The sequence below is a fragment of the Spea bombifrons genome, chromosome 2 (assembly GCF_027358695.1).
Source record: "Spea bombifrons isolate aSpeBom1 chromosome 2, aSpeBom1.2.pri, whole genome shotgun sequence".
NCBI lineage: Eukaryota > Metazoa > Chordata > Amphibia > Anura > Pelobatidae > Spea > Spea bombifrons.
In genome coordinates, this window is record NC_071088.1 from 122,496,426 (window position 1) to 122,521,123 (window position 24,698).

Below are 24,698 nucleotides of genomic sequence, written 5' to 3' on the forward strand. Positions count from 1 at the left end.
ATAGATAAAGTTGAGATATAGAACCTGCAGGCTCCCAATAATAATGAGCAATAAATAGAGTTATATAATGAACTGATAACACAACCCTAAACTGTTTATGGTTATCAGTGTGTGGCATTGCATTCTTTCCTGTGCCATTTTATACTTACTAAGTTTATTGGGTTGTCAAACTGTCAGCTGCAATTTCACATAATTCTTCATTTTCGTAACCTTACACGCATAATATTTCCACCAGTCTTAAGAACTTCTGGTTTACAAATCCCGATGGATTCTTGTGGTCTGTGTCATCAAGCAAACTTGCAAAGACGGAAAAAGGCCTAACAAGATCTGGTGTCTCTTGAATTTTGATACTAGAGAATAGGAAAATGTTTGCTGGACAAATCATTTGTATGGTGTGTTTTTGTAATACTCTAGGTGTCTGAAGAGGTACTCAAGACCATCACTAAACAGACAGCAGGAGTTATCAAGCTGTCCTACTCCACCACAGCTCAAGCTTCTAGATTACCTACAGAAGAGAAAGGAACGGAAACCCACAATGCCTCAATATGACCTTAAAATATCCAAGAGTGGAAATGTGAGTTTTATCATCTCAAACATTCATACATGTTGTTATGCAGGAGATGTGGACATTTGCTCATAGCTCATGTTCTGTTTATTTTTTGTCTTTCTGCAGTGCATTGACACATGGAAACAAAATCCTTGCTTGTTAACAGCGCCATCAGAAGTTGATGTAAGTCTATGGTTTTTAAATGTATTTATGTATTCATTTATATTTGTTAATGCGTTTTTTGTTTTTTTTTTAACATTGTGTAGAGAGCCACACATCCCTGCTATATCTGCATGCAAAGTTGTGGCGGCTCTGGTCCATCATATGCAAGGTTGGACAAACTCAAAACAAGATTATGAGTGTAAGGTTGAAGAATAACAAATTGGGCATAGTGCCTCAGAGCTGTGCTATAACAGGAAATTTGTGCAAGCATGTAGAATTTGTAGAGTTTACCTGGGGTGCAGTCTGTATTTTTGGATTTTTAAATAATGGCCTTTTTATGGTATAACTTTTTTCTTGTACAAAAAAGAAGTGATTGGCTTTGTTTATTGACAATTGACATTTCAGAAGTTGCAGTGTTATTTCTATTAACTAGTAAATTTTTTTTTCTGCTCTTTCAGGTTGAAAAATATGCAAAAGTTGAAAAATCTATTAAACTTGATGACTCGCAACCTACTGTCTGGCCAGCAGACGTGAGTAATTAAATCCCTTTTTTTGGACTCCTTTAAAATGCATGTATATCCTTTGGGTCGAGAATAAAAGCCAAACCACTGCGGCAACAATTGGATAACTGGTGTCGCGTTTTCAAATTGCATTGTAAAGAAAACCACAACCTAGTTGCAAGATACGGTAAAAGTATTTTCATTAATGTATCACGTCTGTCTTTTTTATATTTACTGGGTTTCTTGTAGAGTAGGTAATGCTTTATTATACCAAAGGTTGCCATCAGAAACTTTGGGGCCCCTTACAGAACAAATGGATGTGCCTTACCCTCCTGAAATGACCCCCTCCACACCGCCAGCATTGTATCTTCTACTTAGTTATTTTTTTGGTGGCAAAGATGGCACAGGCAGTCTGTTTGAGGGCAATGATGGCACAGGCAGTCTGAGGGCAATGACAAGCTTTATGGGGACAATCATCGCACAGACAAGCTGTTTGGGGACAAAGATGGCACTAAAGCTGTTGGGGCACAGGTGGCACAAACAAGCTGTTTGGGGCAAAAATGTGAGGTTGATGCTGCAAAATATAAAGCTGGCTAATATTTAAAGAACCTATCTAATATTGATATTTAGTGCTTGATTCAACCATATAATTGTATCTCAGCTGGGTTTATGAGTCACAGTGAAAACAGTTGCATTTAAGTAATGGTTTTTGTTTGCAAATTGCAGGAGATGAAAGAAGATTATCTCTTTGAATTGGAAAGTGGCAGTCCGTTCCAGAAAGCAAAATTGACTGTTTTCCAAAACGTGGGAAATCCTCTATACTATGGGAGAATGCAGACTTACAAGAGCGATGAAGAGAATGACAACCGCTTATCACCATCTCAGTGAGTTGCACAGCCAGTATTTAAAGTGGTCAGAATACTGTGAAAACATTATGATTACAGGTTTTAAAGGCCTAGAGATTCTTGCATGATAACTGATTATTTGTGAAGCTATATGGGCAGAGAACTAGCAAGTTATTGCTTAAATAGTTGAATGAAAAAATATATATATTTAAATCTGATTTAGCAAGCTAAATGCAATTTAATTCATTCTTTTTGTTTTCCCTTTTTTCCCCCTAAGATTTCTGATCGGATCCAAGATTGACATAGACAGGTAAACACAGTTTACTTTGGAGATACACTATATTCATATTAGTATTAAATACAAACAACAATTGTTAAAAGGTCAAAATACATTTTGAAATTAACAAGCCCCTGTAGTGTTTCTATGGCCTGTAAGTGGAACACACAGGGCTCTGCTGCATTAATTACTTCCTAATTTCCTAATGTATGCGTACGTGATCTACCCTGATCATAAACTTTGTATGACTGTATCTGTGAACTGTAAAGCGCTATGTATGTATGCTAATGCTACTTAAATAAAAATGTACATACATGCAACCCACCCTCAATGGGGATATGCATTGGGAATGTATAAATGCTGGCTCCCAATTCATATGTATGTGATTAAATATCTGCCTTTCTTTCTTAGTAAATTGCTACTGTTTTCTCTCCGATGTGAAGTCATGAATAAGCTAGGTTTAACTACCCCTTAAAAAAAACCTCACGGGGAGTTTCCCTCAAATTGCCACAAAAAAGGCTGCAAAAATCGTCACCAATAGACTGGACACATCAGGGCAAGATAACATTGTGAAGCTGGATACAGTAGACAGAACCAGAGCCTTTTTTGGAAAAAAAACAGTGTTCCCGTTAGGGAAATGTTGGGTAGAAAACCAAGACAAAACGGCCTCTAATAATAATAATAAAATCGCCCACTATGAATGATAAGGTTTTATCAGTTAATAACTGTAGTGTTTCTATGGCCTGTAAGTGGAACACACAGGGCTCTGCTGCATTAATTACTTCCTAATTTCCTAATGTATGCGTACGTGATCTACCCTGATCATAAACTTTGTATGACTGTATCTGTGAACTGTAAAGCGCTATGTATGTATGCTAATGCTACTTAAATAAAAATGTACATACATGCAACCCACCCTCAATGGGGATATGCATTGGGAATGTATAAATGCTGGCTCCCAATTCATATGTATGTGATTAAATATCTGCCTTTCTTTCTTAGTAAATTGCTACTGTTTTCTCTCCGATGTGAAGTCATGAATAAGCTAGGTTTAACTACCCCTTAAAAAAAACCTCACGGGGAGTTTCCCTCAAATTGCCACAAAAAAGGCTGCAAAAATCGTCACCAATAGACTGGACACATCAGGGCAAGATAACATTGTGAAGCTGGATACAGTAGACAGAACCAGAGCCTTTTTTGGAAAAAAAACAGTGTTCCCGTTAGGGAAATGTTGGGTAGAAAACCAAGACAAAACGGCCTCTAATAATAATAATAAAATCGCCCACTATGAATGATAAGGTTTTATCAGTTAATAACGTTTCCCCGTTGGCTTACATATGTGTATTTTTGTTATCCTGACAGGGTGGTCAGTCAGTACCATGATGTGTTTGAGAATGAAGCCAAAACTTTTGTAAAGATGACTCACAATGTAGGAGGCACGGTCAGTCATAGCCAGCTTTCTCCAGGAAGTGAAATAGAGGTAAGTGGGGTCATTTCTAGCATTGTTTATATTCTACTTTTTTGCAAGGCTAACAAAAACCATTTGACAAGTTCATAAGAAGCCAACCACTATTTTTGTTACTTTTATTAATATAACTTCTAACATAGATGCATGTGCATGGCTGCATGTTTCATGTAGTTTCAAATCCATACCACCATCTTTGTATTTTCAGCTGCTGTCTACTTTTATTTTACTTTAGCATTTTTATGATATTTGCATATGTTGTTCATGAGCTCTCCATTCGCAAGAAGCGTCCTAGCAGATTTGCAAATGTTTCATTCTGAAACGCAGTAACAGGGCCAGACTGGGAATGAAAAGCAGCCCTGGAATTATTTGGACACCAGCCCCATGTATTGTATTGCGTGGTTGAGCTCTTCTGCCCACACGCCACACCCCTTACACACGCCTATCTGAGCCACGCTATTTACCATCCAAATAGCTATAAATCATTCTTATTAAAAACTATATTAAATTGTTCCTTTACGATAACAGAATACCACATTGTTATTAAATTCCCAGGAACCAAAAGTGTTAAAAGGCCCAAGTAAGTTCCTGGGAATGGACAGAAACGTAACTCCTCGGCATCCATGTGTACTGCATAAAGATGACATCAGAGCTCAGCAGATGTATGAAGCAGAATCTTATGTGATAGGATGTGAGGGAGTACATCAATACACTAAAAAAGATACACCTGAAGCCACAATTTAGTGCCACTAATCCTTTTTTAATAAAATGCAGATTGAAATAGAGTAAATAACACAATACCTTTACTTTTCCTCTTGCTGATTTCTGGGCCTAGAAAGTTTTGTCCACCGATACCCAAACACACACACCAGGACGGGCTGTGACACACACACAAAAACACACACACACAAAAACACACACACACGCTGTGCCACACTGATACACACACACACACGGACAGGCTGTGCCACACTGATACCCAAACACACACACCAGGACGGGCTGTGACACACACACACGCTGTGCCACACTGACACACACACACACACACACGGACAGGCTGTGCCACACTGATACCCAAACACACACACCAGGACATGCTGTGCCACACTTGAACGTCACGTCTTAAAAGGGGCGGGATGAAGAGCTGAGGCACTGCTGCCACTGGGCGGCATGGTGTGTACACGCCGGCCGCTTTAACTTCATAAGGTGGCCGGTGGAGGAGGTCTTACAGCCGCACGATGGCTGCTTTGAAGTTTGCGGCCGTTTTGAATGTTGGTCCGCCGGCCCACCAGGAAATTTCCCAGATTCCTGGTGGGCAAGTTCGGCCCTGCTCAGTAAAGGAAGTTGATGGTGACTTTGTTAAATAATGTATCAATGCATGTAAAATTAAATGTTATATACAATATTAGGCGTTTGTACATTTTTTTTTTTTTTTTGCATCGTTGTGGGTTTTTTATTGGGTCATTGGATTACTGATGTGTAAGTATTTTTTTTTTTTCTTCTTTCTTTCCCCTAAAGTCTGACAGTATCTCGGGGTCAATACAATCTTCTGTACTGGGCAAAGGTGTCAAGCACCGACCACCACCCATTAAACTTCCTGCAACCTCTGGAAACAGTTCAACAGGTAACCTCATACTGAAGTTTATAAACCGTAATATGGTACAGAAATCTGTCTTCTGTTGCTTTATTAAAACCATTAAGGAACATGTCCTCCCAGAGTTAAGTAAAATGCACGTTGTAATCAGTTGTCCATTTTATCGCATTCAGAGGAACTCGAAGTATACTGCCCGTTTTTTCCAACACCTGTGAAAAGCAGCAAATTCTCTGATTTACTTGTGATAAAATGGACTGGAGCCCATGCAAAATGTAATCAAATCTACCTTAAGAAAAAAGTGTGTGTATGTGTATATATTATACACAGCTTTATATATTTTTCACCATTTCAACTAAAATATATATATATGCGCACACATATAGGTACTATACACTGATCAGCTGTAACATTATGACCACTGACAAGTGAAGAGAATTAAGCCGGTAATCTTGTTATCATGGCACCTCTCAGACGGTGGGAATATATTGGGCAGCAAGTGAACATTTCATCCTTAAAGGTGATGTGTTAGAAGCAGGAAAACTGGGCCAAATTGTAACGGCTAAAGGACTGGGTCAGAGCATCTCCACAATTGCAGCTCTTGTGAGGTGTTCCTGGTCTGCAGTGGTCAGTAGCTATGAAAAGTGGTCCAAGGAAGGAAAAGCAATGAACCTTCAACAGGGTCGTGGGCGGCCAAGGCTCATTGATGCACATGGGGGTTGAAGACTGGCCCATGTGGTCAATCCAACAGATGAGCGACTGTAGCTCAAATTGCTGAAAGAGTTTATGCTGGTTCTGATAAAAAGCTGTCAGCACATGCAGTCCATCGCACCGCTTTCCACTGCTGAAAGAGACTACAATGGGCTTGTGAGCATAAGAACTGGACCACAGAGCAATAGAAGAAGGTGGCCTGGTCTGATGAATCAGGTTTTCTTTTACATCACGTGGATGGTCGGGTGCATGTGTTTCTCTTACCTGGAGAACACATGGCTCCAGGGTGCGCTATGGGAAGAAGGCAAGCCAACGTAGGCAGTGTGATTCATTGGGCAATATTCTGCTGGGAAACCTTGGGTCCTGCCAGTCATGTGGCTGTTACTTTGGCACATACCACCTACCTAAGCATTTTTGCAGACCATGTAAACCCTTTCATGGAGGCAGTATTCCCTGATGCCATTGGCCTCATTCGGCATGACAATGCGCCCTGCCACAAAGCAGAAATGGTTCAGGAATGGTATGAGGGACACAACAACGAGTTCAAGGTGTTGACTTGGCCTCCAAATTCTCCACATCTCAATCCACTCGAGCATCTGTGTGATGTGCTGAATAAACAAGTCCAATCCATGGAGGCCCCACCTCGCAACTTACAGGACTTACAGACCAGGTCTAGTAGAGTCTATGCCGCGATTGGTCAGAGCTGTTTTGGCGGCAAAAGGGGGACCTACACAATATTAGGCAGGTGGTCAGAATGTTATAGTTTTTCAGTGTATATTTACATAGGGGTATTTGTAATGCCTGTATTGCTTATTGGTGCCCTGTTAGCAATGCACTAAAGCATTACGACTTAAAAAAACATATTTGGCGCACTTTAGTATGCTCACAGCGGTTTTTCCATTTTCCCTTTTCAGGTAATATTTTTAGTCCACAGCAAGCAAGTGGCCACCTCAAATCTACAACACCCCCGCCTTCTAAGCCACCCGGTATCTCTCGGAAACAATCTGCAGAGCATAATCAAATCAGCATGGTTTCCCCTGTTGCAATGTCACCTGCCGGCTCGTCACAAAGTGAGTCACGACCTAAATACTCCATTAAATCTCCATAGCCCTTTCGTGTAGCGGTCCTCAAGATTAATACCACCTTTCTAATGGAGCCAACCTGTACCCTTGTGCGCACCCCAGTGCGTGTATAGTTCTTGCACATTTTTAGAAAGGTCTTCTGTTAACTGTATGTATTTTATGTTTAATGTAATTTGTGTTGTTTTTTTTCTGTATATTTATGTATATGCAACCTTTGTGTGTACATATTAAAGTGGACCTGTCAGAAATAAACCTTAGGTCACTATCATAGGATATTATGATATCTGTATTGTATAATCTGTATGTAGCATATACCACTATCATTAGAACATAATCTATAGTATATAATCTATATGTAGCATATCTGAAGTTTTATGGATTATCATCCACAGAATTAATTGTAGAAATGCTGCTTTGGGAATACCAGCATAATGCAACATAATAATACTTATGCAAAATTGTTATTAAAAAATAAATTAAAATAATAATTCAGGGCTTAAACAGTTTTTATTGCATTCTGATGATTACTTGGTTCAGGTGACAGGTCTGCTTTAATTGTGTTTAACACTAGTGCAATGATTAGAATTTATATTTAAAAAAGAAACCATATAAATGTTGACAAACTGTGAAATAGACTTGGTTCCTCACATGTTTCAGAATGTATGCAGCAAGGATTTAATTTGTGAATGCATAATTTACTAGCTACCCAACAGGTGCAATATATTATCCGACAACGTTTCAACCACATTATAATATGTTTTTATAGTTTATCATGGCCCCATGGGCATTATTATGTGTGAGTGCATGATGGATTCAGGATATACAAAATGTCCAAAAGTCGTTGCAGTTTTAAACACTTCTTTTTGCGTTGAAGCCTGCCAAGCATTGTGCTGCTGTGCGTTGTGGGCAACTGTGGCTTTAAGCAGGTTAGGAGTGAATATTTGTGGCTGCGTACATGGCTTTTGTTTTGTGGATTTTTTTTTAATATTTTTTTTGGAGTTGCATGCAGTGTGAAATGATTTGGTAAAAACATGTATTAAAAAATGAATGCAAATGACTAATCTTGGGTTTTAAAGAAAAAGTTAAAAAAAAAGTTTGCTTCAGCTTCCAGCTTATGGCTCAATACAGACGTAACATTATATTTATCTGATTTGTTTTTGCCATTAAATGGGTTTGAAGCATCTGCGAACTGTTAATAAGTGGTTTTCTTTTCGTCTTTTCGTTCTGGTTTGGTTGTTTACACTCGCAAGTTCATATCTGTGCTCCTTCTGTTAAGTCCAATACAAAATAGCACCTTCGCCATAGAGCTTCAGTGTTTTTATATTAGTATTATTTTTGTTTTTATATTAAGATGGTGGGTATTTTTTAAAATAGTTTTTAACGGTTTTTGTACTAGCACTTTTTTATTTTTCTCAATGAGCAGGATCTGGAACTCCCAAACCATCTACTCCTACACCAACCAACACCCCATCATCGACACCGCACCCACCTGATGCTCTGAATTCAACTCCTCTCACCCCTTCTGCCACCCCCACACCCCAAGACCCAAGTTATAATTCCCAACCTGCTTTGTTAACACAGTTTGCTCAGCAGCAAATGTCTTTGGGTCAGGGATTACCTGTTATGACCATTCCACTGTCCACCATGGTCACCACTATCACCACAGGAACCTCCTCCACTCAAGTCATGACTAACCCTGCTGGACTTAACTTCATCAATGTAGTGGGCTCTGTGTGGTAAGTTCTCTGCCTTCTGGTAGCTGTAGTTTAGTCTCTGATTACTATTTTACCAAAAATTTTATACATTGCCTTATTATCTAGAGTTTTTAAAGTGGAAATTTCTAAACAGCCAGTTTGAGCTGATGTGAATTTTTAACATTATCACGCACTTTTGAAGAGTATCAGAACGTACAGTGAAAAAGCCATCATCCTTCATGAACACTTTTTGCAGGGCTGACCACTTTATTTCACAGAGGTACCTCCCAAGTTTGTGTAAGCATACTTTTTATATGGTATTAGCTTAAATACTAAAGTGTCTAGTTAGAAAATACAATGATAATTTCAAGGATAGAGGTAATCTCATAGTATTTTGATGAGTGTTTTTTTTTTTTTTTGGTCAGGGGACCCGGAGAAGAGACAAAGAATGTCTATAAGAGACAGTAGGGTAATTTGATTGGATAATCTCCCTGCAGTTTAGTATTCCTTGGCTCAGTTCCCCATGAACACAGCTAGGCCGGGCTTTAGGGGTATCCTGGTAGAGTGGAGAGTAAGCCATGACAGATCCTGCGGAGGTCAAGCCATAAACAAGTTAGGGATTTCTTAGGACAGGATTTAATATGATTGGTCTAAACCTGAACAACATGCTTCCTAATTAAAAATGTGGAAAAAAAAACCTATATTAATCACACTTTTCAGAATTTAAATGTTTTAAGGCACATAATGACACAATTTGTGTAGTGTTAAATAACTCTCCCTGTCAAATATTCACCAATAAACATCTCCTCGCCTGTCTCTTCTTGTCTTATTTCTCTGGTGTCACTCCTCTGGCTTTGTATAACCTTTTTGCAGTTTGACAAATCTCTCCTGTTTGCAACTTGCGTCTTTTCTTTATCCAATTCTGATGTTTCATATTCCTTGTACTACTGCTCTGTACCGTTAATTTATGTCTTCCCTTTCCTCTGTATAATCTTCTGAAGTTGGATCCCTTAGCTAATGTAATAAAGTTTTCAAGACACCTTCTGCTTCCCATTTAAAGAATTTGAGAAATACAATATAATGCAATATTTCACTTGTGCAGGGGTGATTTGATATTATGTTTTTCATGATTCATTTTGCTTCTAGTGTCTGGAGGTACTTTTATACATTCAGACATTACTTAACATATCTTAAAATAGTTTGCCCTGGACAGTAATACAGAGTAATCCAGTAACCGTACGTAATTTTATATGGAGATGTCTACGTAGTTTCATAAAAATACCCAACAGTGTGTTTTTGAAGCTTTAAGATGGATATTGCTATATATTGGTCCCAGAAGAAGTAGTTTTCTGGTTACCTCTGAGGCCTTGAAAGCCAGTGCTCTCTGGGCTTTGATCCACTGAAACATATCAGAACCTTATGGGAAGTAGAATTGGGGGGAAAAAATCTGTGTATTCACAAAATCTGTGTGCCATTCTACACCAGACAGCATTTATTGTTCAAAGTGTGTTTTGTTCCTGATTGTAAATTGTTAATGGCTGTGCCTGGGTTTAATGAATTGTAAGACAGGTTACTTTTTTTGGTAGTTTTGCAGCAATCTTCCATGGCTCTAATCTGACTTAAATCCATTTACTGAGCTCTGAGTTATAACTTTATAATCGGCTACAATGTGCTTCATTTAAATCTTTTTTTATTCTGTACAAATTCAAAATAAAGATGTACTGCAGTGGATGCTGGCAAACAAGGACCAAGTTCAAATAGCATCTCGTATAGCTTTGCCTCTTGCGCACTTTTCTGTTAGAGAGCAATGCACTACTGCACACCTCCCATTCTACCAAGTTGGTTACATGTTCCTGCAGCTATTAATGTATTCTCTTTCCTGTCCACAGTGGCCCACAGACATTGATGAGTGGCTCAAATACCATGCTGGGGTGTAATACTGGTGCCATAACCCCCACAGGCATTAATCTGAGTGGCATTTTACCATCAGGAGGCCTGGTGCCGGGTTCACTGCCGGCTGCCATGCAGTCTGCCTCTCAGGCAGGTTAGTACGACTCATTTGCTGATGGGGCTTTACTTTAAAAATATATAAAAATAAGAAAAAAAGCTGACAAATTGTGGATGCGATACTTGGTAAAACTTTTAAATTACTGCATTCAAAAATCATTTTTTTCAATGCTCTTTATGACATATTTATAAAGAAGAACCTGCAGAAATATATCCCCAAAGTTATTCCTTATAAATATGTGCAAAGACAAATGGGAGACTAGCTCAGTCAAGAATGGACCTTAATATGGCTGCTTACACTTTTAAGTAGCTTCCTCTGCGGTGAGTCCTCACTCTGGATTGTCTGAATTAGGTCACTTGAGGTATCGCAGGGGAAGAATCTCTAGAGGAGACACCGTATACCCAAAGGGATACCAACCACATCTCTCTGACGATGCTCAGGAGAAGCCGTAACGTATGTCTGACGGTTCCCCTGGGCAAAGGAAATTTTCTTTACGTTTTTGTTCTATGCTGTGGGTTTGTCTGATTTCCTGATAGAGATTCTTCCTCTGTAATGGCACAAGTGACCTGAAATCTGAGGTTTACCTACATTAGGACAGGCTATTTTATCTTTGTCCATTCTCAGCCGAGCTAGTCCCAGCATAGGTGGAAGATCAACTTCTGATCAACTTTTTCCTCTTTGGGTATTTATTATACCTGTGTGTTTATTAGTTTCCTTATTATATTTGTTACTGTCACAAATATTTAAGCTGTACACATGGTACAGACACAATTGCAAAAAAAAACAATGCGATAAATCCTTGATTTCTTTTTTTTTTTTTATCATACATAACTCAAATGGTAATATTCTATATAATAGATATAATTTGTAGTCCTTGGTTTTTAATGGTCAGTCCTATAGGTTTCCCTCATTCTTGTAAGAAATATATAACAGTTTTGGGTTTTAAAATAGAATTCTCTTCAACAGGTGGCCCATTTGGTTTAAAAAATACACCAGGGTTGAGGCCATTAAATCTGCTACAGGTAATTATCACTTAACCGGATTTTTTTTTTTAACAAAATAAACAATATGGATCCATTTGAAAGACTGTGTAGTACATTACTATTCATGGGTTTTAAATAAAAACATTGAGAAGGTCAAATGTATGTTTTGTCACCAAAATGAGCCCTGCAACAGAAGAGTGGCGGCACAAGGAAAAAAAATGTTTGAAATCAAAAAATCAAAGCTGGAGTTTGTTTGGATTGATGTTTTTAGCCATTTAGAAGATGGGTAGAACTTCACCGACAATGGGATTTACCCATTTGAGTAAACTACCAACCCATGTTCTCTATTATGATCATTATTATCTTTTATTTATATAGCGCCAACAATTTACGCAGCGCTTTCTATAAAACAGAGCAATCAAACTAAAAGTTTCAGGTTCCTTTATTGTTTCCAAATACATTTGAACTTCTCTAAACGAGAGCTTTCATATAAGCTTCAACCTAAACAATGCTGCAAGCTACTGTTGAGTTAGAACCTATTTCCGTAGATAATGTTCAATTTAAAACACATGGCTCATTCTATTTCAGACACTTCTGTTATCTGATGGGTGAAAGTGATGTCCTGATGTAACAATTATTGTTTCCATTTTTGTTTTTCTAAATATATAGTTTTTATCACATGTACGTTTTAGGTCCCAAACACTTGTTTGGGTTTAGCTGGATTCCAAAGTAGTCTTCGTAAAGGGATGATAGGAGGTGACCTTAAAAGATGCATTTAATGTGTAGGCTATGCTGGTTTTTGGATATCAAAGCTAAAATAAAATGATGAATAATTAAAAAAATAAAATAAATAATAAAAAAAAAAGAAAACATTAAGATAAGACAAAAACACAATCGTTGGATTTAATTGTGGGTTTAATTTAAGGTGTGACAGTTGAATGCTCTCATGGGTTGGAGTTCATTCTTGACAGTCTGGTTAAGTAAAGAGAATAAGATGTTCTGCACAATGTTAATCTGATGGCAGACTCAGCCGCATTGCACGTTTCTGAAACTGAGTGTCCTCTTTAAAACAGCTTCCCGGGGCTTCGCTCATATTCAACCCAATGCATCAACAACAGCCACAACTGTCTCACTTTTCACCTCAACAGTCTCAGCAAGCAGCATCTTCTAGTCCTCAGCAGCAGGGTGATCAGTTGAGCCTCATACCAGCGGTAAGAGATTCACAGGGGAAGCCTGACACATTCACCGCTTTTTTATGAAAATGAACCTAATCTTTACATTCTTTGTTACTGACCATTGTATGGTTGCACACAGCCCAAAGAAACGCATTTCCACTGAAAACCGAATCATTATGACAGCTAAATTAAAAGCAGAATTCTGTCATTGGGGTATGTTTGACAAATGAATTCTAATTAATTTCAGTAGAACTGAATGCACTTCTGGTATGTGTTATATAAGCAACCATTCCAGGGCGTGTGCGTACCCACCAGGGAATAATCCATTTTTGAAATATCTAATTAAGGTGAATTGGAGGTTAATTGCTAACACATGGACTGTAGATTAATCAGTATTATTATTGAGCTACATGTCCTGATACTTGTAGAAATGTATTTAACTAATCTGCCTTTTCCTATCTGTTTTTATTTTTAATAATCTTGAGATTGCACTTTTTCTTTCATGTTTCTGCATACGTTCATCCAAATCTTTGATTTTTTTCTACTTGTATAAACAAAGACAGATTGTTGCTAAATGTGGAAACAATTAACAAAGATGGGCAGACCATGACACCTACTTTTTCTATATGTGGACATATAATGAATGTGCAAGAAAGCCATATTAAGGTCAAAGCCTTAAAAATAAATAAACTTTAAAATGCTCATCTTAAAGGGAAGCTCCAGCTATAATATGCACTGGAATGCACATGAAAGCTGAGCGTCCCCATTAAAATATAGTTTTCTCTGTCTCTGCTAATGCATAGCGGGACTCTGCAGAATCCTCCTCTCCATTTGTCGGTTTCCCTGCCCCCAGGATCCTATGTCTGTAGAAAATGTGTTTAACTGAACACAAAAAGCACATGCACACCATACTGTCTGCCAGCCAGGGGAGTCAGCGAGACTTTCCTGCCACTGATTGGCTGCTTCGGGTATGAAAACAGGACCTCAGAGGGAGCAGTGTGCTGCAGCTCTGGATCTGTAGCTTCTCTAGAAGGTTCGGACTTGTTTCTCCTAATATTCCCTTTTCTAAAACAAAAACAAAGCAGCCAATCAGTGGCAGTGATGTGCTTCCAATGGGAGCACTTTCCATGCATGCACATGGGCGTCATAATAGACCCCTGCCTGCAGCATTTACTAAACCAGCACTTTAGCTTACTGCATGTAAGTATGTCAGGTGCTTGGACAAAAAAACTCCTGGAAAAGGTGGAGATATTATGCAGAATCCTCCCATGCATTTAGAGGGGGAGCAACATGAGATTTTAAAGGGACCACCGAGCTATTATATGCATTACAGTGCATATGATCTCTGAAATATATATTTAAATAATGTATATTAAAGTACTTTAATATCTATTGTTTATTTGTGGGACTGTATAGGACACCTTTTAACGTGCCTATATATAACGTGGTTCTTGAATATATAGTCATATTTTTAGCATGCTATGTACAAAGCACGTGTATTTTACACATAGCTTTACATAGTATCACAAACCACAACATAACATACAGAGGTATTACACGGATACTCTACAGGGATAGGGGTAGAAGACGTGCAAACGTGTCAGCTAGGTATCAGTGGAACATAGGATGGATCGAGTTTTATTTTTTCACCTAAACAGCTTGCCTTTCATGAATTACAGGAAGACTAGATGGGCTGATGGGTTCTTATCTGCTGCTAAGTTCTGTTACTACATTTTTATTATTACACTGGGCAAACTTTAAGCTGCCAAGTGATCTCAGTGAGATAACCCGAAGTATAATCTGAATTGTACTCGCCAATTAACAATCTATGACTTGTGAATAAAAGGCAAGTGCTGATAATACAACATGCATGAACATAGGAACTCACTACACACCATTGTACCTTAATAAAGTTCTTTCTTTCATTTCCCCACTTGCCAGGGAATGGACCAAGGTGCTAGCAGCCAAGATCAGACGTTATCTGCACAACAAGCAGCTGTTATTAACCTTACAGGAGTAGGGAGCTTTGTGCCACCGCAAGCAGCTGGTATGTGTCTGCCTCCTATGTGTTTTCTTTCAGGTCATCTACTTCATGTATGAATCTTGACTGTCCCTGTGACTATAGGTTGTGCAGCAAAAATTAACCACCTGGGGAGCAGTGGTGTATTTTAAAACAATTGGTTTGTCACCCACCTCTTTCTACTCCCTATCACTAACGTATAATCTCCAGAAGGAACCTTACATACTTATGGCTAAAAACAAAGAATGTTGAAAAAATTCCAAAAGACATAGATGCCCCCTCTGCTTGCCACAGAATGAGAACCACACGTTGTCACCTCCATCCCAGAGAGGTCAAAGATACACTTTAAGGATATGGGAAAGTGAGCCGGGATAAGTAATTCTTCCTGTCCGCAATACGGAAATTACAAGGGCTGTAATTTTATTACTGGCTTCCAAAGGTCTAAACAAGTTGGTGTCACGCTTTGACATCAAATTAAGTATATAGAGCTTTGCAGCATTTAATAAAAGGTTTGTATTTTGAGATTTTGCTTTGTCCACTCTCCCTATATTAAAAATATTAATGTTGAATGTCCAGATCCTGGCTAGATAATTTAGTCGATCGTGGTTTTCTAGCAGTCTAGTTTTAGGTCATGCGGTGAACATTTTGTGGTGCCATAGCAGCAGAAAAGGTCTCTTGAGGATTTGTGTTTATCCTTTTTGAGAAAGGAATCAAATGGCTATTGGATCCCAGTTCTAGACCCTTCGTCTTTCCTTTCACAACTTCCATTTTCCCCTTCTCCTCTCTGTAGTTCTATCAAAGCTCGGCTCTGCTGTGAACAGACCCGGGCCAAATGTTCCTCTGCAGAAACAGCTGCTCTCTTCTGTCTCACAACAGCAACACCAGGCCTTACAGCAGGAACAGAGACAAGTAATCCAGCAACTTCCCAAAGACTCGCTCTAGCCGAAGCCAGAAACAAAATAACTAGGATTTACATTCTAGATGTAAAATAGTTTTTGTTTCAAAGTTCCATTGCTTGTTATACTTGTTCAAAGAAAAGTAAAGCCTATGAGCTAAGTATAATTAAGCAATCAGAACAAAGTGCTATTCAGGAAGTTGTTGAGTAATTTTACAATGCATGCGCTGACATCTGAGTGAAATATTATTAGAGGTTTGCAATTTTTTCCTGGACTGGGAGTTGATAATCTGTAGTCGTAAGGCTGCCAATCTCTTAAAACCATTGTAAGAGGTCAAGAATTGCCTAAAGGCCTGTAAAATGACCCCCCTCTTGACCCAAATTGTAGTTTATAAATACTGCATGTTTAAAAGGGAAGCTTTTCTATTTGAAGTTGCTGATTTACTGTGGTTACTAGGCTGTGCTTTAATATCCTAGGCCTGTAATAACTTGGCATGCTTTGGCCCTACTGATGCTGCATGGCGCCCATGAGCAGGCTGGACTTATGCCCCCCTTAGAAGAGTCAAGAACGTGATTAGAAATAAACATAACACTTAAAAATGGATGGGACTGAAAGCATGGCTGGCTGATCGTTGCCTTCTTGCTAAGGAGCCAAGTTTTAATCTTTTTTTACAAGTTGCATTCCAGCAGCAGTTGTAAGCAGCAGTGTGTGGTCTAACTTATAGCCTGCACTGAAAATATAAAAAATAAATAAATCTGGCTTCTATCAGTGGAACCAAAGTTCTTGTAAAACATTAATGGCTGTTTAAGCACCTCTCCTTTTGCCGCGTGTGGCACCCACACAAACTGATGCTCTATACTTGTAGCTAGGACCGGATTCTCCGCAAGTCTCTGCTTTAGCCGGTAGCCCGTTAAAACCGATTTGACACATGCTAAATAATTGTCCTGTTTCTCTATCTTTCTTTGGCAGTTGCGATTCTTGCGACATCAAATGCAGCAAATGGCTATGGCACCAGCCCAAGCGGTACCACCACTCCCCCGGGCTCATTCAGACAGTCTGTCAAGAAGTAGAAGGGGTGGTGCGTCATCTGATCCGCAAGTCTGATGCCTGCTCTTCATTCAACCAGCAACGTCATCAGACAACCAGCAACCGCCTTCTAATTATGTATATTAAAGGGCATAACTTATTACAGTCGTGAGGGAGGGCTTCTAACAAAGCTTTAGAACTGGACGAGAAAAACAAGGTATTAGGAGTCAAATGGGTGAATATGTTAAGAAGTCTCTTCCTTTATAATATGGAATGTCCAATGGGGTGGAAAAAGAATGACACTAGGGATAACTTTGTAAAGTGAATTGTTTTATTGAGTACAAAAATGTTCAGCCACTGTAACAAATACAACTTTTTACACGTTATTTTAAAATAATTAAGTCTATTTTCCTGACTTAACGCTTTCTAGAACTTCATTCAGCAACGTTTGCACCTCTTTGTGTCTTGTGATGGATCGACTGACACAGTCCTGAAGCTTTTCTGCTGTGAGTGCACTTCCACCTAATTAAAAGAAAGCACAAGTCAGGCATAAGAGGTTTTTAGCAAAGGTTGGAAAAGCTGTCTTATTACTATAGCAACCAAACGATCCAATCAGCAAGGACATCCCAATGATTACTATAGTGATAAGACCACTTTTCATACCAGAAGCCCTTTAGATATACAGTATATATATATAGTATTTTTGAATTTATTACATCATCAACGGAAGAAGATCAAAAGGTAACAGCGTGGCTTTAACATGTTCTCCAAAAATAAATGTTAGAACCTGCTGCACCTACAGAGTTACTAAATGCCAGAGATCTACTTTTTTTAGTGAGACAATAAATGGCTACATATTTTAGACCTTTCCTTTGATTTTTGATTTTTTTTTTTTTTTATCCGTGCCCTATTTGTCTGGGAGTTGACTAGCCTGATAACAGGGTATTCACTTATAGAGAGGATTTCAGAGCACGTTTTATTTCTACAGTATTATATAACATGACCAGTACAATCTAGACTTGGTTTTAGTGACCTCGGTAACAGTCATCTGAATTTTCTCTGGAAAATATAAAAAAGCAGCATTGTGGGAATGTATGGAACGTGTCTGCATATGGTTATGCAGTCTGGTTTTTATATAATCATAAACTACCTGGTTTACGAATAGTGCACAGTCTCTCATCTTCATCTGTCACAACAGTTAACAGTCCGGTGGCCAAGTTCTCCTCGTCCCCGGTGGGATCCACTAGAAGAAATGTGCTACAACAGAAAAACATTCATTTAATTTAACATTGTCCTTTGATCTCTGAAAAGCGATACATTTTCCCCCCAACCAACACAACCAACTTTCATTTCTACATCATAAAATCTTATTCCTTTCATTTATATTGTGCTGTGCAAAGAACTTAACAGGAACTCTTCCATCAGAGGAACAGGACGCAACAACGACCTGTAGACTAACTTTCAGCTTTGTGTTGGTGCCATCTATGTAGCCGAGCTTGCATTTATAATTGGACATTCACCAACATGAAGGTGCTCCAGGTAAGTCTGCGCTCTTTTTAAGCAGTCATACCCTATTTTCTTACGATAACATATCACTGTTTTGAAGACATGACGCAGACCTTGCAAATCCGCCGATTGGGATCACAAAGCTGGAAATATGTTAAAAGAATGAACTACACCAGGGTTTCTTGCCATATGGTAGGTCTGCTGCTAATGGGCACACGACACAAGGGTTCTTCAGTATCTTGCTGTATGTGGACGTAGCAACAGAGGGCATTAGTAGTGCTACTTTTATCATTTTATTTTTTAAGAAAAACAGATTGAGAAACACAGGACTCCACAACACACAAAAAGCATCAAGGACCTGCGGAACTCAAAGATGCCGGAGCGTGCATTTGTGGTTTTAATACCTGCGTTAATTTCAAAACAAAATAACTTTTTTTTGTATTTGCCAATCTACCTAGATGCATTATCAATACAGAAAACAAAAACTACAGCCATGCTTCTTCCCAGAATATATTTCTCGTACCCTTGGAATATAATATTATATAAATACACATGCCTGTGTCAGACAGCTATGTATATTTTAAGCAGTACATCACATTTTGCAAAAAAAATTAAATAAATAAATTGCTGGATACATTTGAGAGGCATCCTTTATCATAATACTTACTCATCAAATACGGCAAATGACGTAGCAATTGGATGCTTTAGGATTTTTAATGCACTTTTTGTATTAAAATCAACTTCTGGTAAATCAGTTTCTTCATTAAATTTAACAGATGGCAAACGTACTGTGAAGAGAAATCAGCAATAGTTTACCTGCAGAAATGGACTGTGAACGATCAATGATAAAATGAGGGTGGTCAAGGGTTCTAGGAAATTGATAATTCCTGAGAAGGTGATAATTTGTGTCTTGTGTGTAAAATGCAGCTTGTTTTGAAAGGGAAACTTACCATTTTTTAAAGCTGCCACCAATGCACAAGTGCAGGCATCAAGAAGATTTCCATCATAATCCAGACACATCAGGTCACAGTACAAAACCCACACAAACTAGGAAAAGATCATTTTTGGGTTAATATCAGAAGCATTTTATTATTGTGATTGTTTTCTGTATTACCAAAACAGAAAACAAACAAGCTTAACTATTACATCTTAAGGATATATACACAAGAAATGTGTTACATATTTAGATGACCACTCTAGGCAGTTACTTTTTGACTCCTACCCTACTGTATACAGGGCTCTCATTTTCCTGCTACTTTATACACAACTATAAACACACGCCTCCCAACTGTCCCAGTTTTCACCGCACAGTCCCAGGTAGCTGACCCACTGTGACAGATTTGCGGGCAGTAGAGAGATCCCTCTTGAGGGGTCCTGGGAGGTGAAAGTCGCTGTATCCACTTCAGCTCTGAATTTGCCTCCTTGTGACACTAGCATCATGAAGTGACTGTTTGGTTAAGGTGGGCAGGTGGTCTCGCCAACTTCCAATTTGGTTACTCTGGGGTTACGCAGAGACGTTGGGGATATGTATACAAAGCTTTATATGCAATGGTCGTGTTACACTTCCATTCGGTTATTTTAATACTGAAATACAGATTGCTATAAATAAATCACCCAAACTACCTAAAACTACTCAAAGATCTCATCCATACCTTTCCATTTGCGATGCATAAGTCTTCTTTCTGTATCATCTGTGAACTGAAGAAAAACACCCACTGCGTCAGAAAGCCGACGTCAAGCTGCAGGACAAGTTATAAAGGAGGTTTTTCATCTTACTTGTCAATAACGTCAGCGATGAACTGACTGGCCACTTGGGCTTCTTCTCCAGGAGGTCCAGGGCGGAAACGCGGAGAACACAAAGGTGAAAGGTCCACGTTGGGAACTGATACGGAATAAACAAGTTTTATCCTACATGAGGATTATTACATAGACCGAGAGGCAGACAGTGACAGCTAAATACACAGGTCAGCATTTGTCAAAACTAAATTCCCTTAAGAATGTCATGTTCTACAAAAAAATCTGAGGTTCAGTCATGGCTTCGGTCGGTTACGTTTTCAAATACCACAATAGCGTTTTATGTCTACCACTCCTGGCTGTTTGACGTGACTGCTCCTTTAACGTACAATAGGCAATGTGCCACATGCCAATTAATTTTATTACTTTATATTAGGAAATGCTTATTTCCGTACATCAAAAAGAAAGAAAAGTAAAAATACATAAAAATGCACTGACCAGCAATGATCACCGTTCTTTGAGCTGGTTAATCTTAATTTGTTATTGAAACGTTTCATCTAAAATCCAGAGCTAAGCTTGCCTTTCAAAAGAGCATTATTATTATTTGAAGGATAAACCAGATTATGCCTGCACTGCCTTTATGGTCAGGACTAGATGAAAGTACTACTGGAACGGAATAGAATGTTCTGCTCGTTCTGGATGAAAAAGAACTCAGCGTCTCAGGTGACGAAACCGACGAAAATGCCAACTTTGCCTCTACACCATGGATTCCACCATCAATGGATGATAGATGCACAGAACATCCAACATTTTAGGAGGATATTTAAAAATACCAATGCTTCCAAACCATTTGGCAAATCACATATCGTATCCCATTTCAGTATTTGGTTGTGAATGCAATGCTGGAAGAAAATAATTGCGTGGCTACATCTACAAGGAAAGAGCACAAAAACTATAAACTCACCGATATAGCCCTTATTAGGAGCATCCGTCGTGGGAGCAGCAAATTCCTGCAATATGAACGAAAGAACAAAACAATCGGCTGAAATACCAATAATTCTACATTGGGGAGAATTTTATACACTGGCAAAAAATACTGCAAATATAATATCAGCTTTAATTTAATAAATCCATATTAGAGTGGGATCTTCATGTCAGAGATGGAATCATAAATGAATCAAGCAGTGAACACCATCCATCATTTGCATTAATAGTGCCATTTATTTACTATATATATATATATATCTTAATGCAATTCTAATATAACTACAGCTAATAATACATAATATTCTAACACAACATTTTCCTAGTTTTTCCCATGATCCCTAGGTTTTATCTTTTTTCTAACTTGTCAATGCATTTAGATGCCCTTTTTGGAATAAAAGCCACCTTTATATAGTTGATATAACAGAAACTCCTGTCTACCCCTAAAGGATTAGCACAGAGGTACAGACACTGCTGATTAATACGAAGTCACTTTAATGCTTAGAACATCTCTTTTTTTGACCAAGCTTGTATAATAGCCAAGCACAAAATTCTTGAAAACCGTCTCCAAAAACACAAGCAGCCCAAAACTCCTTAATTTAAGAGTTTCCCTAATTCCCAGTTTGGAAACGAATAAAAACAGCTACTACTTACTGCTTTAATGCCACAAATCACAGTGCAGTTCCCAATCTTCACTAAAGCAGAACCATCTGCCGTGGTGATGGAACCTATAATAAAAGATTTAATAAAACATCAAAATACGCGAGTCGCAGAGGACAGTAATGTTAAAAACCCAGATCTGGAATGATCAAAGCATATTCGCACAACCACAAGCGTTTCAACTTTTCATGGAAGTTATCTGGAACAAAATACCCACCTGGAGGCAAAGACAGAGATCAAAAGTATAAATATATATATATTTTTTTTTTTTTCTGCGGTGGAAATGTCACTCGCTAGGTTCTAGGAATAAATACATTTAACACATACCATACTGGCCCAGCTTTTATCAATCATATGGCTTATATTTGGAGAAATACAAAACATCCTGTAATTTTAACCAATTATAGTTAAGCAGAAGAGCTCAGTCTTTAAAGGAATTTGTCACTTTTTAATATTTTTATTAAAATACTGAAGCCCCTCACCAAACACACAAACAGCGAATAAGACCTATCCCTATTATTTGACAGAAGCATTTAAGAACCTTTTTTGTGCCACATGACAATTCAGCTCATTTTGGCAACAATTGGAATGAGGAAAAACAATACATATTGATAAAAGAATTATTCCTGGGGAAGGGTTTGGATATTTATTTCTCATCAGCCATTGGCTGTTTGTGCTCATGTGCAGAAAGCTCTCCAATTGATTGTAACGGGAGTGCTTTCTTGGCAGTGATTGGCTGCTTCAAATGAGGCTCTTTAATCCCCCATTATACCCGCTGCAACGGAGCGGCAATGAAACATAGAATTTGATGGCAGATAAGAACCAGTCCTTGGTCTCATCTTAGATTCAGGATAGCTTTATGTCTAACCCATGAGTGAGAGATGGCAGACTACCTGGGGGCGATACAGGCAGGAGGTGGGGGTTAATTTGGTGCTATAACTTCATGCCCACGCCCTCCACACCATCACTTGGCAAGTAGTCAGTCAGAGCTGAATATTTACTGTAAATACAGTATTTAACAGAATGTGTTAGAAATACACGCTTACCAATATTTATTGTAGTTGTCCTGAATTCACTCAGACCTCGTCCATCTGGGCGGCAGTTCTCCTTCTGTAAGGACCCCACAATAAACAATTACCCTCTTAAAAAGCACAATTTGGTCTAAATGTATTTTATTTTGTAGCATCTGCATTTATCATTGCAGTTTCCATGGGAACCTTTCGGATGCAGATGTCTGTGTGACACAAGGACTTCACCAGTGAACCATATTTAAAGATGCTGTCCCACTTACTATGGTGAATTTGACACTTTCTATAATACATGCAGCATTAGAAACACCATTCTGATATCACTGAACGTTGGTCATAAATTTTTTGCCAGATTTACACTTGTTAAGCCGTTGTTAAATGGCCTATCAGGCACTGATAGGCCGTTGCCATGGAAACTAAAGATGCCAATTCTGTGTCGTGTGTTAATTTCTCTGCTGTAGGACCCTTACCTGTGGTAACTGGCTAAAGGAACAGGCCTATTTAAAGGAGTCAAGGACTGAAATGTTCTTTTAATATTATCTCGGCTGGCGTTAAATAGAATATTTTTGTTTGTTTTGTTTTTAATGTCCAAATGACATAGGCGACATTATTAAAATAAGTCTAAAACACTATGAAGCCCCAGTGTGTGTGTTGTTTGCTCAGCATCATTATTGATGGCCAATAATGATAATAATAATCTCAAGATCTACCTGTATACATACACTTTAGATTGTAAACTCTTGAGCTTAGCCCTCCAAAGCCCACCATTCCTGCCAGAAACTCTGTATAAAGTACCATAAGGCTAGATGGCAGCTCACGGGCCGGTTTCTTATCTCCTGATGTGTCTGTATGTATTAATGTATATTTTTTATGTGTGTTAACTTCCCCATTTAAATTGTACAGCGCTATGTAATCTGTTGGCGCTTAATATGTAAATAACCAAACTCACCAGAAATTTTCGGTAAAATTCCAAAGGTTCTACCGTCCTAGAAAGAAAAGAGACAGCTCTTCAAACTTGCGCTCTGCTGAGTATCTTTAATATTAAAAAATAGGCACACCCCAAATGAAGTGTTCAATATTATTAATACACAATATATATATATATATATATATATATATATACATACACACACACACACACACACACAAACAAACACACACACACACACAGGTATATATAAATACCTCGTCCAATCAGGAGTGCCCCATGCAGAACACATCAATAAAAGTTATGCTGTAACATAAGGGATGGAAGAGCAGTGCTATAAATTATTTATTTCAGCTTTAGGATAGCTGACCCCAATGGAACATCGCTTGATAAGAACCATTCAGACCATAATCAGTCCTGTGCTAGTGTCTACCACCTTTGCTGAGAGACTGCTCCATGTACCTACAACCCCCTCAATAAAGTAAAACTTCCTTACATTAATCAGCCATGTTGCAAATAAATGCTATTTACAGACAGCACGCACAAATAAGGAAAGCAGGAAATGAAGAGAGCACACAGATCACTGATCCACCAACTACTTTTCAGCTCCTCGTTACCCGATGCTGGACTGTAGAAACGATTAGTATAGAACACTAATGGATGGACCGGGATCATAGACATGATGCACTCACTTGAACCCAGCAGCCATGCTCTACCTCCAACGTGTGGTTGGGGTAAACCCCAAAGAAACGTCAACGGAATCGGTAAATGCTGGAGTGCGGTAAGTGCTGATCACAGAGACCGATGTGTCGGTCTATAGGGGAAGATCCCGGCCTGATGCACACGTGCTGCCTGGAAACATGCCGCAAACAT

General features: G+C 38.6%; 2 protein-coding genes across 2 annotated transcripts in view; one reads left to right on the forward strand and one right to left on the reverse strand.

Moving 5' to 3' along the window:
- The window catches only part of SUPT20H (SPT20 homolog, SAGA complex component), a 34,490-nt gene extending 16,636 nt beyond the window's left edge, over nt 1-17,854 (forward strand). The window contains exons 11-24 of the mRNA XM_053456341.1: nt 415-574; nt 674-730; nt 1,168-1,239; nt 1,936-2,093; nt 2,332-2,364; nt 3,694-3,811; nt 5,318-5,423; nt 7,016-7,171; nt 8,607-8,919; nt 10,767-10,921; nt 11,852-11,907; nt 12,942-13,079; nt 14,985-15,090; nt 16,929-17,854. Coding sequence (XP_053312316.1) covers nt 415-574; nt 674-730; nt 1,168-1,239; nt 1,936-2,093; nt 2,332-2,364; nt 3,694-3,811; nt 5,318-5,423; nt 7,016-7,171; nt 8,607-8,919; nt 10,767-10,921; nt 11,852-11,907; nt 12,942-13,079; nt 14,985-15,090; nt 16,929-17,029 — 1,729 coding nt within the window. The 3' untranslated portion in view covers nt 17,030-17,854. The remainder of the gene's footprint in view (nt 1-414; nt 575-673; nt 731-1,167; nt 1,240-1,935; nt 2,094-2,331; nt 2,365-3,693; nt 3,812-5,317; nt 5,424-7,015; nt 7,172-8,606; nt 8,920-10,766; nt 10,922-11,851; nt 11,908-12,941; nt 13,080-14,984; nt 15,091-16,928) is intronic.
- Nucleotides 17,299-24,620, reverse strand: EXOSC8 (exosome component 8). Its single transcript, XM_053456342.1, has 11 exons — nt 24,518-24,620; nt 23,847-23,883; nt 22,916-22,979; nt 21,864-21,937; nt 21,190-21,235; nt 20,268-20,373; nt 20,144-20,189; nt 19,442-19,538; nt 19,159-19,279; nt 18,136-18,242; nt 17,299-17,507 (listed from the first exon to the last, which is right to left on the reverse strand). Exons 1-11 carry the CDS (start codon nt 24,532-24,534, stop codon nt 17,389-17,391), a joined length of 834 nt encoding a protein of 277 aa, XP_053312317.1. The 5' UTR covers nt 24,535-24,620; the 3' UTR covers nt 17,299-17,388.
- Nucleotides 24,621-24,698: the final 78 nt, after the last annotated feature.